Source organism: Thunnus thynnus, chromosome 9, assembly GCF_963924715.1.
Source record: "Thunnus thynnus chromosome 9, fThuThy2.1, whole genome shotgun sequence".
NCBI lineage: Eukaryota > Metazoa > Chordata > Actinopteri > Scombriformes > Scombridae > Thunnus > Thunnus thynnus.
Window position 1 is genome coordinate 27,049,730 of NC_089525.1, and position 15,750 is coordinate 27,065,479.

The following is a 15,750-nucleotide window of genomic DNA, read 5'->3' on the forward strand; positions in this document are numbered from 1 at the left end:
ATGAGTTTGCAGATTACAACCAAATGAATACCCCTGCCTTCAGCCCCCCAGGAAGAGAGGGGTCTAGCTGCAGTCTTGCAGACTCACCTTAACCCTATTGTCACCATAGATGTATTATAAGAGCTGGATACTGCACTGAAAAATGGCAGCCATTCAGTCCAATAACAATTGCTCAGCTGGTGCATGCAAAAAAAGTTTCTAGATTCTGAGTATGTGGACCAAATGCAGTATGAGTTCCCGCTCAGCCCATAGACTTTACATCGTGATGACATCACAGATTTTTAAATCACTTTTCTCAGCTAGAGGCAATTCTTACAAATATAAACCTCCATGGATCAAACTTCATAATAGAAAGACAGACCTTGTCTGCAGTTTGAGGTGTCCTGTCAACAGTTTTACAGATTCTTTTACAATGGTAGTCTATGAAGAAAATGCTTTTTGGGCCGCAGGGGGATTTTTCGCTGCAATACTGCAAGTGACCACCGGCATGTTACATAACACACACCATCTGACCCCTAACCCTAACCGTCCCTCTCCTCATGCCTAAAGCTAAATCAAGTGGGTGTAGTAAAGTGTAGTGAAGTGGGTGTGTAATGTCGATACTGCACGTACGTGTTGCAGCTGCGGCTGCAGCTGGATATACTTGCCCAGGAACAGCACCAGGCTTTGAAGCCAATTTGACATCGTGGCCAAACCTTGGAATTACAACTTCCGGGTCTGAGAGGGTCCCAAAAAGCATTTTTTTCTCATTTTTTTCATGGGGAAAAAGAGAGACTTTTTTGGAGCATCACAACCCCCACAAAATGGCTCATTTCACTATCAGAATTTGATCCATTCGGTCTATTAATGTTTTGAAAGTGTAGAAGAGCCACACAACTGTCATTAATTTCTTTCATTGTCTATTTTATTCTATTAACTAATATTGTTTTGTTTTTCACATAATTTTTTGTTAATTTCATTCCTTAACAAGGTCTTTCATAATCATAATTGTGCTTTGGCAACACATGTCAAATGTAAAGCCTATTGACTTGAATTGAATTGAATTAAGAGTTTGAATTGAATTGAGAGTGTTTTTTTTCACAGCACACATTTACTAGTCACTACTGTAAGCAGGAATGTGCAAAGTGGATAAAAATCCTTTATCACAGTTCTTTAACTTTTATATGACAATATCAATGTACAGTGGTGGACTGCACCTCAAGAGGCCCGTCTGTTCACCTCCTGAAATTTGCAGACAACACAACAGTAATCGGCCACATCAGAGACGGAGAGGAGTCTGCATACAGACGTGAGATTGAACAGTGGTGCGGTCACAACAACCTGGAGCTGAACCCAATCAAAACTGTGGAGATGACAGTGGACTTCAGGAGGAGCCCATCACTGTCCCCCTTCACCATAATCAACAGCACTATGTCGGCTGTGGAATCCTTGAGGTTTAAGGGATCTACAATCTCCAAGGACCTGATGTGGGAGTCGAGCATCAAAAGGACCAGCAGAGGATTTATTTCCTGCATCAGCTCAGGAAGTTCAACCTGCCTCAGGAGCTGCTGATCCAGTCACCGCAGTCATCAAGTCTGTTCTCTACACATCACTGTCTGGTTTGGATCAGCCACCAAACAGGACAGGAACAGATTACAACGGACAGTCAGGTCTGTAGAAAAGATCATTGGTACCAACCTGCCCACCATCCAGGATCTGTATACCTCCAGAATCAGGAAACGGGCAGGGAAAATCACTGCCCCTCACACCCTGAAGATAACCTGTTCCAACTTCTCCCCTCCGGTAGGCGCTACAGGACACTATACCCTAAAACTACCAGACAGGAACAGTTTCTTCCTTCTCTCTGTCACACTTATGAACAGTTAACCCAGGCACTGTGCAATAAGCCTGTAACACTATAATACCAACTGCACCTACAAATTAGGGTACATATATAAATATATTTATTTTAGTCTAAAACATAAAAAAGTGCAATAAATTGCAATCATCACTGTGTATTTGAGAAGGCTGTATGTACTGTACATAACCACCTATTATTTGAATATAAAGTACTGCTCTTTTTTCCTTTTTTTACCATTTAGTATTAATCTCAGTGCTCCTTGCACTCTTCATTTCTTTGCTCTATTTATATCCTGTTTACAGTTCACAGAAACAGTTTCACCTGTATACAATCATTCCTTGTATATCTTTCTGAAGACTGTTGTGTTGTGTGTGAACACATTGAGAGCCACTTAACCAGAGTCAAATTCCTTGTATGCATAAACATACTTGACGAATAAAGATGATTCTAATTCTGAAAGTAACAAGGCACATTCCTCAAGAAGCTGACTGTACTAATAATGTGATGATCCCTTATAACATATCAGTCAGAGGGATGAAACAGGTCATTTTACTTTAATACTTTAAGTACATTTTGCAGCTAATACTTATGTATTTTTACTTCAGTAGGATTTTTCATGCAGGACTTTTACTTGTAATGGAGTATTTTTACATTACTAAATTGGTATTTTTACTTGGGTAAGGGATCTGAATACTTCTTCCACATTTGTCAATACATATCAATACATTGAATTTTCTGTAGAATTACTGAGGTTACTTGAGAAACAGTTTGTGGATTAAATAACCGGACAGAAAAAGTTTGTGTTCGGCCCTCCATAAAATTTAATACATGGCTAATAAAGATCATTTATCACACTGATGCCATAATCATATAAGGATACTGTCATAAAAGCAGAACTGCTTATTGATTTGCAATGTTGTCACCAACAATGACCTTAGATACCCAATGACATTAGGCATATAGCTATCGCAGTATAAACAGTACAGCAAAGTCTCTCATTTGTCAAATCTATATCATCTCATAATAGTTTATACTGTATAACGTCATATCATCCAACCCTGAGTATAAGTATGATAAAGACTGAGAGTCTGAATTCTTACGTCATACATCTCTGTTAATGCCAATTATGCAATAATTACTAGTAGTTTCCATTACTTTTTTTGCTCTATACTAGGCTACTCCAGAAATTTCTCAGTCATGGCCTTTAAATTGAGAGCCCATTTTACCATGGGGCCTCATTTGAAAACATTTTGTCCCAAGCGACCCGATGTGAGATGGTTTTAATGTTGCATTGTCTGAAGGTATAGTCTAAAGCTGGACCAAAAGACCAGATTTATTTTGTGATTGATAAATCTGAGGGGTTGTAAAATGATTAAAATGATAAAAAAATATCTTCTCTACACAATATTATATTTATTTCTTTAGATATTCCTCTAACCAATGCTTTTCTGCTGTTGAAATACTGGATAATTTTACCTCTGCAGGTGAAAAAAATCACTCCTTGGCCACGTAGGTATATTGAAAAGATGACTCTCAAGTAGAAAATGACTTTGTTTTAAGGGTCATAAGCCAAAAAGGTAAGCAACCATTGAGCACATAGATTGCACTCAGATTGCCTTGTAAATGCACACAATGTTCTGTCTCAACAAAATTCAACCACAACATGCCTTAAGGTGCATATCAGACAGACGGGCAGACAATTGCAGTGATGGTTTTACCAGCAAATTGCAACTGACCCCAAGAAATAGATGCCTGTGTGGCTTGTTATAGGAAAATTGGTGATTCTACTTGTGGTGAACAATCTGTACAGTTATCTACACCGGACGTAAGTGGATGTGATTGCTTTACCCCTAGGGATGGATTACTAGGTACCTTACGGGAATCACAGTCCACATCTTTGACACTGTGAGAGGGGGGAGGGACCTCTGATAAAAGTCAATATTGGCTGTTTTCTTTGAAAAGACAATCTTCAGTTTGAGAAATCAATACCATATATGACAGATTGTGAAAACTTTGACAATGAACACTGTTTTTCTCTGTTTATATTGTCAAAGACTGCATCAGAATTCCATAGTGAAGCACAATGATTACAACTGAAAAAGTGGAGTTATAAACTTGGCTTGAACTTTTTCACAGGTAGATAGAAATGTCAGTCTGCTTGACACCAAAAAAAAAAAAAAAAAGCGTGTGAATTATGCTTGAATTATTCAGGCTGGAGGGTGTGAAAAATGAAACTGTAGAAAAGTCAACATGTTACGGAGATTAAAAGATGCTTAATCAAACTCGACACATCTCATTAACAACCAGGTCCTCCGGCCGCCGTAGGTGGCAGAATGCCATCTGCTGTTAGCTCTGTCTGTTTCTGTGAAACTTGGTGTTGACTTGTGAGTCATCCATCATGTTCGCTCTAAGAGGAAACAAATAAAAAGCCATTAAAGGACGCCAGAAGACAGTGAGAGAACTAAATGAGGCAGGGTTCAATTGACATCACTGACCTACATGCATTTCTAAAGGGTATGTTCTCCCACATATTAAAGAGTCACTTTTCAGAAAGTCATTTATTTATTACCTTCATAATATCTCATAAATCCCAAAGTTATAACAAACCTATTTATTTGATTTGAGAATTACTGGGAGATAATGAGATTGAATATGTCTAGGCAGCAGGGGGACTTCACTCTTTCTAGTTTTAAAAGGTCATATATTCAGTTTTCATGATTAAAATCAGGAAACAAATAAAAGCAAAAACAAACACATAAGATTATTGTGGAGGAAAGAAGTTTTTAGATGTGGTGTTTGTGAAGACTGTACTGCTACTTCTTAACTGCATTGCAGTATAAAGACACAGTTATTAAACAACAGTAACTGCTGTACATTTTAATGGCTGGGAAGCTTGAGAGCCTGGGAATTCAGCGAAGGTCACTCACAGTATTTCCTGTATTATTTGTGACCCAGCTGATGGATCTGTGTCAAAATAGAAATGGACTACTGCTCCTTCCCAGAATGCCAGTTTTAAGAAAAACATTATTCTAACAATCTTTTCAAGTGCTGACTGATGTTTGAAGCAGCCCATATCCCTGTTCTCTAGATAGTAAGTGCGTCCTGAAACAAATATCTATGAAACTTTGATGCATGTCCCTGTTTTTGCAGAAGGGACTCTAAGCTGGGGCAGACTGTACTGAATTCCTCTCTCCTCACTATATCTGTGTGCTTACTGCTTGCTGAGTTTGCACAGCAATAGCATTGAATTCTTCTGGTAAATGGGCTTTCTCCTTGTTTTCTTCCCTAATCCATCAGATCATATCTCTCTGAGCATTATAACACGTTACCTTTGCATTATCTCTTGTTATCATTTGTCAGATTTTTTCCATTTAAATAATGTGCGGTTATTGAGTTTATTAAATCTACCTGATTCTACATGAAATACAACCACTTATTTTACTCTGTAAGTCTGATCTGTACCTTTAAGAAGTTGTACTTTCTAGTGTTTGTCAGAAGTTCACACTGCGTCCTCATCCCTTAGACAAACATTCAGTATTGATTCACCTATTTATGTTATTGTATTGTATGTACTGATTGAGGAAACCTGTCGTTCAACACTTCTGAGGGATTGTGGGCCTGATAACAAACCAATGTAATGACAGACTCACAATCACATGTCATATTCTTTGTGAAAACCTGCCAAACTTGGAACGACTTTCCATTACATACAAACAGTTCCTTATTCGATCGTAAAACCTGTCTCAAATGTATCCAGATGTGTCCTTGTACATAGCCTCATCTGGCCTGGCCATAGCCTGTCATTATATTTTTATACGTCCCCAGCACTGTTTCATTGCTTGCATTACTGTCTTGTCAGCTAAAGCTTTTGTCTTGTGAAATACAGCATGTTTGTTTGTGTGCCTCATCATTACTTTCTATACTGTGTTATTTTGTCATTTGATGTTTGTTTGTCGTGCAGGTTATTTCAGGAGGACGTTGAAAATGGGCTAACACTGGCACTAACAGATTAATGTGCATTGTCCATGCAACCACTAAAAGTCTACTGGCACAGTGGTGGTCCCATGAGGCTGAAAACAGGGTTATTTCCTTTTAGGGAGTTTTTCGAATCAAGGTTCTCAGGACAGAGGATGCTGTATTGCTTTACAGATTGTAAAGTCTTATGAGGCAAATTTGTGATATTGGGATACACAAAATTGAAAACAAGAGACCAGAAAACAAAATCACAAGGATACACAGACATGGGTGATAAATTAAATGAAACACAAACAAAGTGTCATTGTGAAGTGTCGGTATAGATTTTACACATCTGTGGAGATCTGCTTGAGATATGAAAAACTTTCAAAGATAATCTGATGTTTTGATGATGATGCTAGATCCAAACTTTCCCCTATAAGGCTATGTTGTAACCTACATCAGAAGGGTTTCAGCTTTTAAGAATCTAAAGGTAAACACACAGTGAACAGTCAAAGCTAAACAGAGTCTCCCATTCATTTTCTATCGCAGAAATATTCTTAAAGTGTTCGGCAAATATAGGAAGAAATGTAGAAAAATAGGAAGGAAATATAGACTTTAACACTCTGTTTAGGAAGTGGATGTAATGTAGTTGATTTTATAAAAACCTTAATATGTCAGATGATGAACTTTTCAGAGTATTTGCTCACAGTATGTCTGTATTATTTGTCCATAATGCGACTGAGTCCATGTCTGTCTGCTTTGTCTCTTATCTACAGGTTTAGGCGGTGTGTGTTCCTGCAAAAGTGGAAGCGTTGCATTATGAATGAGGATGCAGATAACCTACAATGCGGTCACTCAACACTGTGCAAACCTGAGATGTTTCTGACTTATCCATTTGAAACAGCACACACACACACACACACACACACACACACATGTAATACGATTCTGAGCGATAGAAACAAATGACATCCGACGTGTCCAAAACAGGGGTTGCAAAAGTTGTCTTACTGTTTGTCCTGGAACCTGTGAGTCACTCTGTCCTCCAGCGCTGTTCGTAACTCAGTTTTCTGTCAGAAAAGAAGGACTCGGATCAGGTCGATTTATCCCTGAAACGCTGTTTTCTTTCATTTATACAACATGTTATATTGTTACAACTGGTTCACCCGAGAAGTGAGTGAAAATCTACATTCCTGATCAAGAATGTCATGAGTCAACACTTATTATCTAACAAATCCAATACATAAGTTATCCATCATAACAAAATGAATGAATGTGGGTTTACTGGACAAAATACTAAAAATTTAAGATCAATAAAAAAAAAATCAATAAATCAAACCTTAATCTCTGCTGTACTACTTTATCCAAACATTTTGCATCACATCCAACTATCTCTCAAAGTCAAATCAGTGTAACTTTGTGGCAAATTTACCTAAGTATGACTGCTTGTACACACACATTTTGCATACACTGCACATGGTGGATTTTAGCCGTACCTTAATTTGCATATTGCTGAGCAGTGTCCCGCTGTTCAACAGCTGGTTGTACTGCCAGCCCCAGCCAACCTCCCCCACAAAGCTCTGCCTGGGTATAGGTGGAGGGGCATTTGGTGCAGCCCGGCACAAGAAACTGAGGTCACCTGTGGCCTCAGGTGATGAGGCACCCACACCGATGTACTGGGGGAAATAATTGGATCTTGGCCTGTAGTCACCAATTCCATCTGGGCCTTGTTAGAGTCAGTGTTCAGAAAAGAAGGTAAAGACCAAATAATACAGGAGAAATAAATGAAACTAAAACATTTACTTACAACTAAGATTCTATAGACACAGAGGCATGTAGAAATTAATAAGAAAAACACAAATATTATCAGCATATATATGAAATATTGTTGATTTAATCTCCATATGATGTTGTCAGCAGCCATTGAGCTGAATTCAGTTGAGCTAACTGAGAGCCACAGTATGAATTAAAGATAGTTTACATAAAGTTAAAAATAAAGAAAAAAGAAAAAGTGCATCCATTCAGCATTTAGCTTTGGGTGATTTGTTGCAACTAATTATCTTTTTTCGAGACGTTTAAGAACAAAGGATCACTGTTTTTCAGAATATGCACTCTTTGATGTTTCTTTTTTTTTATTTCATTGTTTATTCTTATTAGTAAAAGCTGCACAAAGGACACATATATAATTAATCTTTGGGAAATATTCAAGTGTTCCTTGTGATATAATAGACCACAGAGATAGACAATAACACAGCACACTGTAAGCTATATAGTGCATAAAGTACAGATCTAGTATAGCTGCATCTCAATTCCATACTACATAATACAGTATATACTATATACTTATAATATACTATTTTGTGCTGTTAGTATACAAGAAATCAACATACTACATTGTTTTACACTAGCAGGTAATGTTGCAATATGTGTGCTGTGCAAAGGCAATCAAACTTCAACTTCAGAGTGCTACTGCTGAGGTGTTCCTGGAGTTGTTTCATCACATGCATACTCAAAACCTGCTTAGAATTAGTGTGTATGTGGGACACATGCCAATGCATACAAAATGACACACTCTACAGTGACATGCACACTCAGGCACACATGCAATATGTCAACTTACTTTTGGCCCTGGTTACAGTGCCATCATGTGTCAAATTATTATAGTTATATTTGCTTTGACACAGGCCATATTATGCTTAGACATCATATAATTGTTGTGCAATGCTTTGTAGCATAATCACAGGAAACTGGGTTAATGCAGTTTGACGATACAAACTTTCCCACCAGTTTTCAGCTCTCTCTGTAGTGATAACAACACCAGCATACTGTAGATAAAACTACAGAGACGCTGCTTCAACTGGAATTTGAAATTCAGCTTTTTTGAAGGAAAAAAAAAACTTCAGAGAATTGGATTCAGTTGAAGAACACAATAAAAGCACATTTTCTCCATGCTTCTCCTACCTGTAAAAATCATCCTTTGTCCATGATGTGGCCCTTCTGCAGCTGCTTCACTGTTTTGCATCTCTTTTTTTTAATGACTGTTATGTTTGGATCAGCTGAAGGCTATCTACAACTATATAATGGGCACCCTTGGGTGATAACATGAGCCAAGCGGTCTGCTCCGTCCATGGGGTCATGGTTGGTTGTCATGCAGCCACTGGTTGTCATGGCGTCAGTGCTTGTGGCCTAGTTACATTTTGAAAAACAAGGGATGCTTCTGCTATTCAACCATGTCCACTTCATATTGCATTTTATCTGAGTTAATCCCAGATCATTTAATGAAATAAATGCAAATGAATTCAGAGATGCCCCAAATGTTATTTTATCATTGTTGTATCTTTATTGGGAACTTTGTGTGTCTGTAGGATACAATAATGAATTTACAATAACTTAACTATGTTATTTCCCTTAATCTACAGGAATATATATTACATATTTCATATGTCTCCATCCTAATAACTAATAACTAGATTGTTGTTATACCACATCTTGAATTTTTGGTATCCATCTAAATGTGTAATCCTCTATATCGTCGCTAGGTGGTACCAAAGCATCACTTTTCCATATTGCACTCCCTCCCTTCCCAATCCCTTTTTTTTTGTTAAATGGACTCGCCCATGAGCCGCCCCTTGTGACTAAATCTCTGTCAAGTCACACGCAGACAGCAACAATCAAACCGGAAACGCAACAAAATTTCCCTTCAAAGTAAGACTATACATTTGTTCAGACACAAAAAAGCATAATTGTATGCAAATCTAACAAGATTAAAGCATTGCAGGGCGCTGAATCAAATACACTAATTGGATTAAATGGCCTGTCAGACTAAAAATAATGCAGCTACTGAAAATACAATGTTGCATGATGTACTATGGTACGGTACATTGCTTAACATGAAATGGACAATTCAAATTCCTCTTTTGGGTTAATTAGACTATTTTGAGGCAATCAGTCTTGTGCATACTTTAAAAAATATGGGTTTTTTGTGAATTTAAAAGACCAGTGTCTGAGAGCTGACCCTAACGCTAGTTGCTAGCATGGATGGCACGGTGCATTTACAGTCTATGGTTAACTGTGATAATGCTAATGCAAATTTTCACTAGAGTAAAACAGGCTTAATACCATTAAATGCTGAACAAGACTTTTGTCTTGGTAACCTGAAAACGCACTGAAATAGTGACAGCTATGGCTACAACTATGCCTATACTCTGCGAATCTGGGGTTACGCCATGTTTACCTAACCAGTTGTCGCTGTGGTAGTCAATCACAACATAGCCACACCCTAAAGCATACCTTGCTTTATTGTCTATTTTATTCTAAATGGGACCTTAATTTATAAAATGAACATCATGCTGCATCGAAGAAGACTTTATAATAGCGATTGAGACCATAAACTCATTAAGAAACCGTTTACTGAGGTGATAAATCAAGTGAGAAGTAGGGTCAGTTTTCTCATAGACTTCCATACAATTGGACTTCTTTTTTGAGCCAATGGAGTCGCCCCCTGCTGGCAATTAGAGAGAATGCAGGTTTGTAGATGTAAAAGTCTTATTCTACGATATTGAAAACACAACAATTCTTATTTTCAGGTAATTGTACACTAATGAAAACACACTTATGAATATTATATTCAATTTCTGCCAATAGACACCCCCTAAATCTTATGCACTGGTCCTTTAACATAGCCCTATTCGCTGTGTCATTTTGAATATGGTTCTTAATTGATAGTCTAAGTGCAGTGAAAACGAGGTTTCAGGGAATAAACACCTCAACGGTGCATTAATTTACTGCAGACAGACTCCTCCCTAAAACACGCCGTTATCATTCATTCATTGCCTCTTTGTATTAACCACTTTGCACGACCGTTAACAAAGGCAGGTATTTTGAAAGCCTCTGAAGGAAGTACCGCTTGTGTGTGCGGCCGTCTTGACTGGCGTGTCAGTCACCATGGTGGCATACAACAGAGCGCAGCGGCGGCGGACCCATCTCCACTTTTAGACCCGTTAAAAATGACAATATAATGTGTTTTGTCAGTGAGTGAACCCGGGTCTACCTCTCAGTATGGACGCCAGGTTGTTGTTGACGGGATAAGCGTTAGCTCTTAGCTCACTTTTTTTTTTGTTTAGCGGATCATCCTACATGGGATTTCTTTCCGTCGCTAGCAGAAATGCTGAAGACACAAGGAATGGCTTTGATGAACGCTGGCTTGAATAAGAAAGGGACATTTTTCACGTTAAGAAAATAACTGGAAGAGACTGTTTGAGCCGCGCTTTTATAAGAAGTTTTCCCTCTCGGTGGTGGTGGTGGTGGCGGCGGCGGCGGTGGTGGGCAGCGGGCAACAGAAAGACAGACACCCCGAGGAGACTGCTCGCCTGTCTGGCTCCAGTCGTGGCCTGGCTCCGGGCACTCCCAGCTTATCCGCTAGCATCGGGAGCACAGGCGACAAGCACAAAGCAAGGCAGCAGGGGGGACTTCTTTTGTTTATATCCGTGCCCCTGGAGATTTATAAACTATTTTCTTTTTAGGAGATAGGAATTCAATATCCTCCAGACGGCTTCTTCCAAAACAATGGCGTCTTATGTGGATAACAGCTTTCGGCAGGCTGTGATGATGAATCCGGCTGATAGGACGCAACAGGTCAGATGAAATGATTTATCATGTTTAGCTACTATTATCATCCACATTCATAAGTGGTTGTTTCTGCTGTTTAGTTACAATACTCACTACACTGTTATGTCCCAAACTGCACCAGTGTATTGGTGTTTCTGTGTGCAACTGTTGCCATTCAGCTTGCTCCAGTGTGGCTACATCCCGCTAAGCCCTCTATCAGCAGAGATAATCAAGGCTACTTAACATAACAGGAGCTGCAACCACGGTGGGATCCTAACTAACTTAGTCTGTGCTTCTTGTTTCCACATTTTTTAGGCTTTTGCATTTTTTTAAAAGTCGTCTTAGGCAAATTGACGTGTGCATTTTGCAGGAAAAACAACAACAACAACAGCAAACCAAACATCTAAAAGGTTGCAAAGGTTGTTACATGAGAGGCACAGACCGGGGCTAATCCTATGCTAGCCAGTACACTAGCCTATCAAAACAGACGTAAACCCCAGCCAGTTTTAGTAGACCGGGACCCAATTTAAAGATTAATACTTCCTTTAGGCCTGTACTATTGATACTCATGTCTAGCTTTTCTCTTTTTGTTGGGATTTACAGCTTCACTGGACATAACCCTGTGGCCTAATAGTGTTTTGTTGTGTCATTTCTCAAATCCAATGCACAATACTACCTCAGTATCATCCGATCCATGCCAGTATCCTGTGGGAAGTTTGGAGTGCCAATTGAATGGCCTCTAAACATGCAAATCGTGTGGGTTGTGGTTATTACCCTTGAGCCACATAGACATACACAAGTTTGCATGGCTGCAGACATTAGCAGCTATGCTCTGCAGATAAATCATAAACATAATAAATTCGGTCTGGCTGTGAAGATGGTATCGTTTCATTTGCGCACTGCTTCCACTGCAAATGGATGCTGCTGTAGCAAAGGCTTTACACACAATGGACAATCAATAGGCCACCACTTAAACCGGTGGGCTACAGTTGGTGGCACGGCCGTCTCATAGTCTATCTGACATTGAGGAAACAATTATGGTGTCATTGATGGCTTGTTAACTGAACTAGGAGCTATGCTCATTCAAAATGGGACTAAGCATTAGTATTTTGAATTAGGGCTACAGCAAATTCATATTCTCATTATTGATTATTCAGTTGTTTTCCTGATTTTTGTATAAGAATTGAAAAAAAAATCTTAGAAATGCCTGTCAGAAGTTCTCAGAGCCCATAGTGACATCTTCAGATTGCTTGTTTTGTTCGATTATGTTTGGTATGCTTGTATATGAATTATTAATCTTTTATTAAAACAGTTCCCACTTCATTTTCTGCGATTTACTACCCTACTAGTCAAGCAGTTTCTTCAGCTGCTGTTTTATTGGATTGATTTTAAATTGTCAATCATTAAGCCAAATTGCCTGTGTTGTATTTTTAGCTTTGCTCCTCCAATTTGTGCTCGCTTCTCCATTAAACAGGGGATTTTCTCAGTAGAAAATAGCCGATTTGAGGATTTGATAACCGGAAATTGCTCCGCAGGGTCGATGTGGGGGAAGTGAGAGTGTGACACAAAACTGGCAGCCTGTAACACCTGATGATAAAACCTGTCTCGTCCCGCGAACCCATCTGAATCTTTAAATCAGCGTGGCTTTCAGTGTCATATTAAAATCTTAACGCTGTTATCTGAGGTTTTCCCAAGCTGATAATATGTGAGGGGAAATGAAGTACTTTGAGTTTGAGCAGGAAAAACAGTCAGATTAAAAGATACCGACTGAGGCTCGGACAAAATGTCCTACGAGGAGATTCAGTAAAACATTGTGAACTTTATTAAGTTTCTTAGCTAACACTCCAGAGCCATGGTGTGAACCCATTCTGTGAACGTTGCATTCAGGTGCTATTTGAAAAGAAGAAAAAGGAACGTGGAGGTGAACTTTACAAACACTGCATCCATAGCACTTAGTAGTTGCATCATAGACAAATCCACCACCTTCTCACAGGATTAAAAGCCATTAGAAAGCTCACAGTCATTCTGCAGGAAGCAAGTAGACACGTCGGTAATAAATAAGAAGCTCTTTTCAACATGTATCTTCACGGTACAGAATATCATCTGACTATAAGATTCCTTTGCTTTACTCCTCTTTTTGTTTTGGAATAGCAGCACCTTTCCTAGCGTTCCTTTCAACTGTCTAGCGACCGCGGTGGCTGACAGAGTTTATCCTAATGGTGTTGGCAAGGCCTCTCTGTCAGGATTAGCTAACGGTTAGAGGGATCTGTCTTTATCGCTCAAGACTGACCACAGTGGGATTTGACCCTCTGCCTTCACCCTGTTGTCACATGGCAGGTTTAAATAAGTGACCACTTGACAGCTAGTCTTCACACCGGCTTTGTCGGTTTGTCCTTCGCATGATTTGGGACTGTGGCGGCGAGTGCGTCGAGATTTTAGGGCGGACAAAGACGCAGAGGGAGGGGGAGACGGTTTTCCTGCATATTATTGCAGTAGTGATAAGAATTAAGATTACACGACATGGCTATTTGATCTCTAATTTCTCTTTTTTTTTAATGTTCAAATTCAATAAAGTACAGTATTAGGGAGCAATTAAATCCCTTTGAATGAAACTGAAGTATTTCTCAAACATGCAACGTGTTTCTAAATAGCACCTGAGTACATTTGTTTTGGAAAAGCAGTGGATATGTGGTGTTTTATCAGTCGGTTGAGCTGGATCTTTTGCAGGGTTTGAATTTACATCCCTCTATTTTTATAATGGTTTTGACAACTATCAATCCTGTGTCCTGTGGATGATAGATTTCATCACACAGACGTAATCAAATAAGGGCTTTTCCTCCGCTGTCTCTCCTTAGGGACGTCTTTTTTTTTTTTTTTCTTCTTCTTCTCCTGTACAAATGACTGCAGGGGCCCATAACAGAACAGACAGACACCTTATCAGATTTGCAGACGTCACGATGACAGCAAGCCTGCCTCGGGAGCAGGATTCTTGTACGGGCCCATATTTGACTACTCATGCAGTCATACCTAAATCAAATATGATTTTGCAGAACACTACGCTATAAAAAATATTGACTTGTCAAGGCATGATTTAATAGAAATACTGCTGATGTTACAACTCATCAAATTTGAGCAGTTACTTCCTGTTTTTCTTCTTCATTCAAAAAGTCATCGGAATACCTTTTGAGTTTGGACAAAGTCAGACAGAATAAGCTTTTTTATCCTCTATCTTGAGCCATTTTCATGCAAAAAGTCTTCAGTGTTCAAACGGCTTTGAACATTGAATTATAACTGATATGTGTATACTGATTGCTTGTTTAGGCTGTTGTGTATTTTTACTCCTTGCTGCAATATTCATTTCTTTCCTGTAGACCATGAAGGCAATTAATTCTGACTGATTAACTGGTTGATTTTGATTCAGCATTCATCTCCTTATCTCATCATTCAACTATGTGTCATGAAAGGGAAAAGAGTACAAAACCCAGGACTGCACCATTGAACCTGGAACTAATGAGCCAAATCACTTTCTGTAGTCTCAGGAAGAAAAAAAAACCTGCATACGCTCGGCTTTCTGTCGTGCACGGTGAACTGCTTCTGCTTTTACCTTGCTGTCTTTCTGCAGGACGTAGCCGTACTCAGGACAGACCTCTAGCTGCTCTTGTTTAGCCAGGTGGCAAAGTTAAAGGCCACCGACAACAACAGTCCTCGGCTGTAATGACCCCGCTTCACAGCCACGGAGCTGGAAGGACAAGCTGCCTACTTTACATTGTTTCCACATATTCTGGACTTAGAGAGGAGGGCCCGCGCTGGCTTGCAGCGACTATACTCGGAGAGACCAGGGAGAAATTAAATGCATTTAGTACATTTAGCTCTTGACCTCCTTGTGTCTCGCAGTGAGTAAAATAAATCTCAGTTCTGAGGCGATTAGTGGCTCATTACTCAAAATAACCAGCAGTTAGAAGTTTAATAGTCCGGCCAGAATGACAAATATTCCAAATAGCAAACACTCCTTCATTCTTGTAGTGATAATAACATGATAGAGAAGTGCTAAGTTAAGAAATAAAAGGGCCAAGGAAATAGCTGGCAGGCCAACGTGGTTATTGCGTAACAGGACTTGCTTTGTTTTTTAAAATAATAATAATAAAGAAGAACAGTATTTAATTTAAACTGGATATTAGTTTAGACCTAAATGGTACAGAGCTGTGTGCTTAATGCATTCATCCCTATGATTTTCAGGAAATTAAAGTTAAATTTATACATTAATATTTATACATATAATGCAAACCTTTGTGTAATAGTATATTACATTTGAAATATCAGCATACTGACAATATTTCTGCACCACA

General features: G+C 39.0%; 2 protein-coding genes across 10 annotated transcripts in view; one reads left to right on the forward strand and one right to left on the reverse strand.

Annotated features, from left to right (window-relative positions):
- Positions 1-2,280: 2,280 nt before the first annotated feature.
- On the reverse strand, positions 2,281-10,271 carry LOC137188797 (protein SPMIP2). Its single transcript, XM_067598389.1, has 4 exons — positions 8,759-10,271; positions 7,294-7,523; positions 6,809-6,867; positions 2,281-4,247 (listed from the first exon to the last, which is right to left on the reverse strand). The coding sequence occupies exons 1-4, from the start codon at positions 8,817-8,819 to the stop codon at positions 4,187-4,189; spliced, it is 411 nt and encodes a 136-aa protein (XP_067454490.1). The 5' UTR covers positions 8,820-10,271; the 3' UTR covers positions 2,281-4,186.
- A 443-nt stretch (positions 10,272-10,714) lies between these two features.
- The window catches only part of rapgef2b (Rap guanine nucleotide exchange factor 2b), a 111,541-nt gene continuing 106,505 nt past the window's right edge, over positions 10,715-15,750 (forward strand). For 4 of the 9 annotated variants that reach the window (XM_067599902.1, XM_067599903.1, XM_067599909.1 and 1 more), the window contains exon 1: positions 10,717-11,431. In XM_067599902.1, the coding sequence (XP_067456003.1) occupies positions 11,363-11,431 (69 nt within the window). In that variant the 5' untranslated portion in view covers positions 10,717-11,362. Of the gene's footprint in view, positions 11,432-15,750 lie in introns of all 9 variants that reach the window. The other 5 variants (XM_067599904.1, XM_067599910.1, XM_067599905.1 and 2 more) reach the window with 4 other exon arrangements.

What these genes read in the sequence shown, in the direction of transcription:
- LOC137188797 (XM_067598389.1), bottom strand. Translation starts at nt 8,819, where the DNA reads ATGCAAAACAGTGAAGCAGCTGCAGAAGGGCCACATCATGGACAAAGG. An exon ending in ACAAAGGATGATTTTTACAG is followed by an intron (nt 7,524 to 8,758) that starts GTAGGAGAAGCA and finishes GACTCTAACAAG; the next exon opens with GCCCAGATGGAATTGGTGAC. An exon ending in CACAGGTTCCAGGACAAACA is followed by an intron (nt 4,248 to 6,808) that starts GTAAGACAACTT and finishes GTTTCCTCTTAG; the next exon opens with AGCGAACATGATGGATGACT.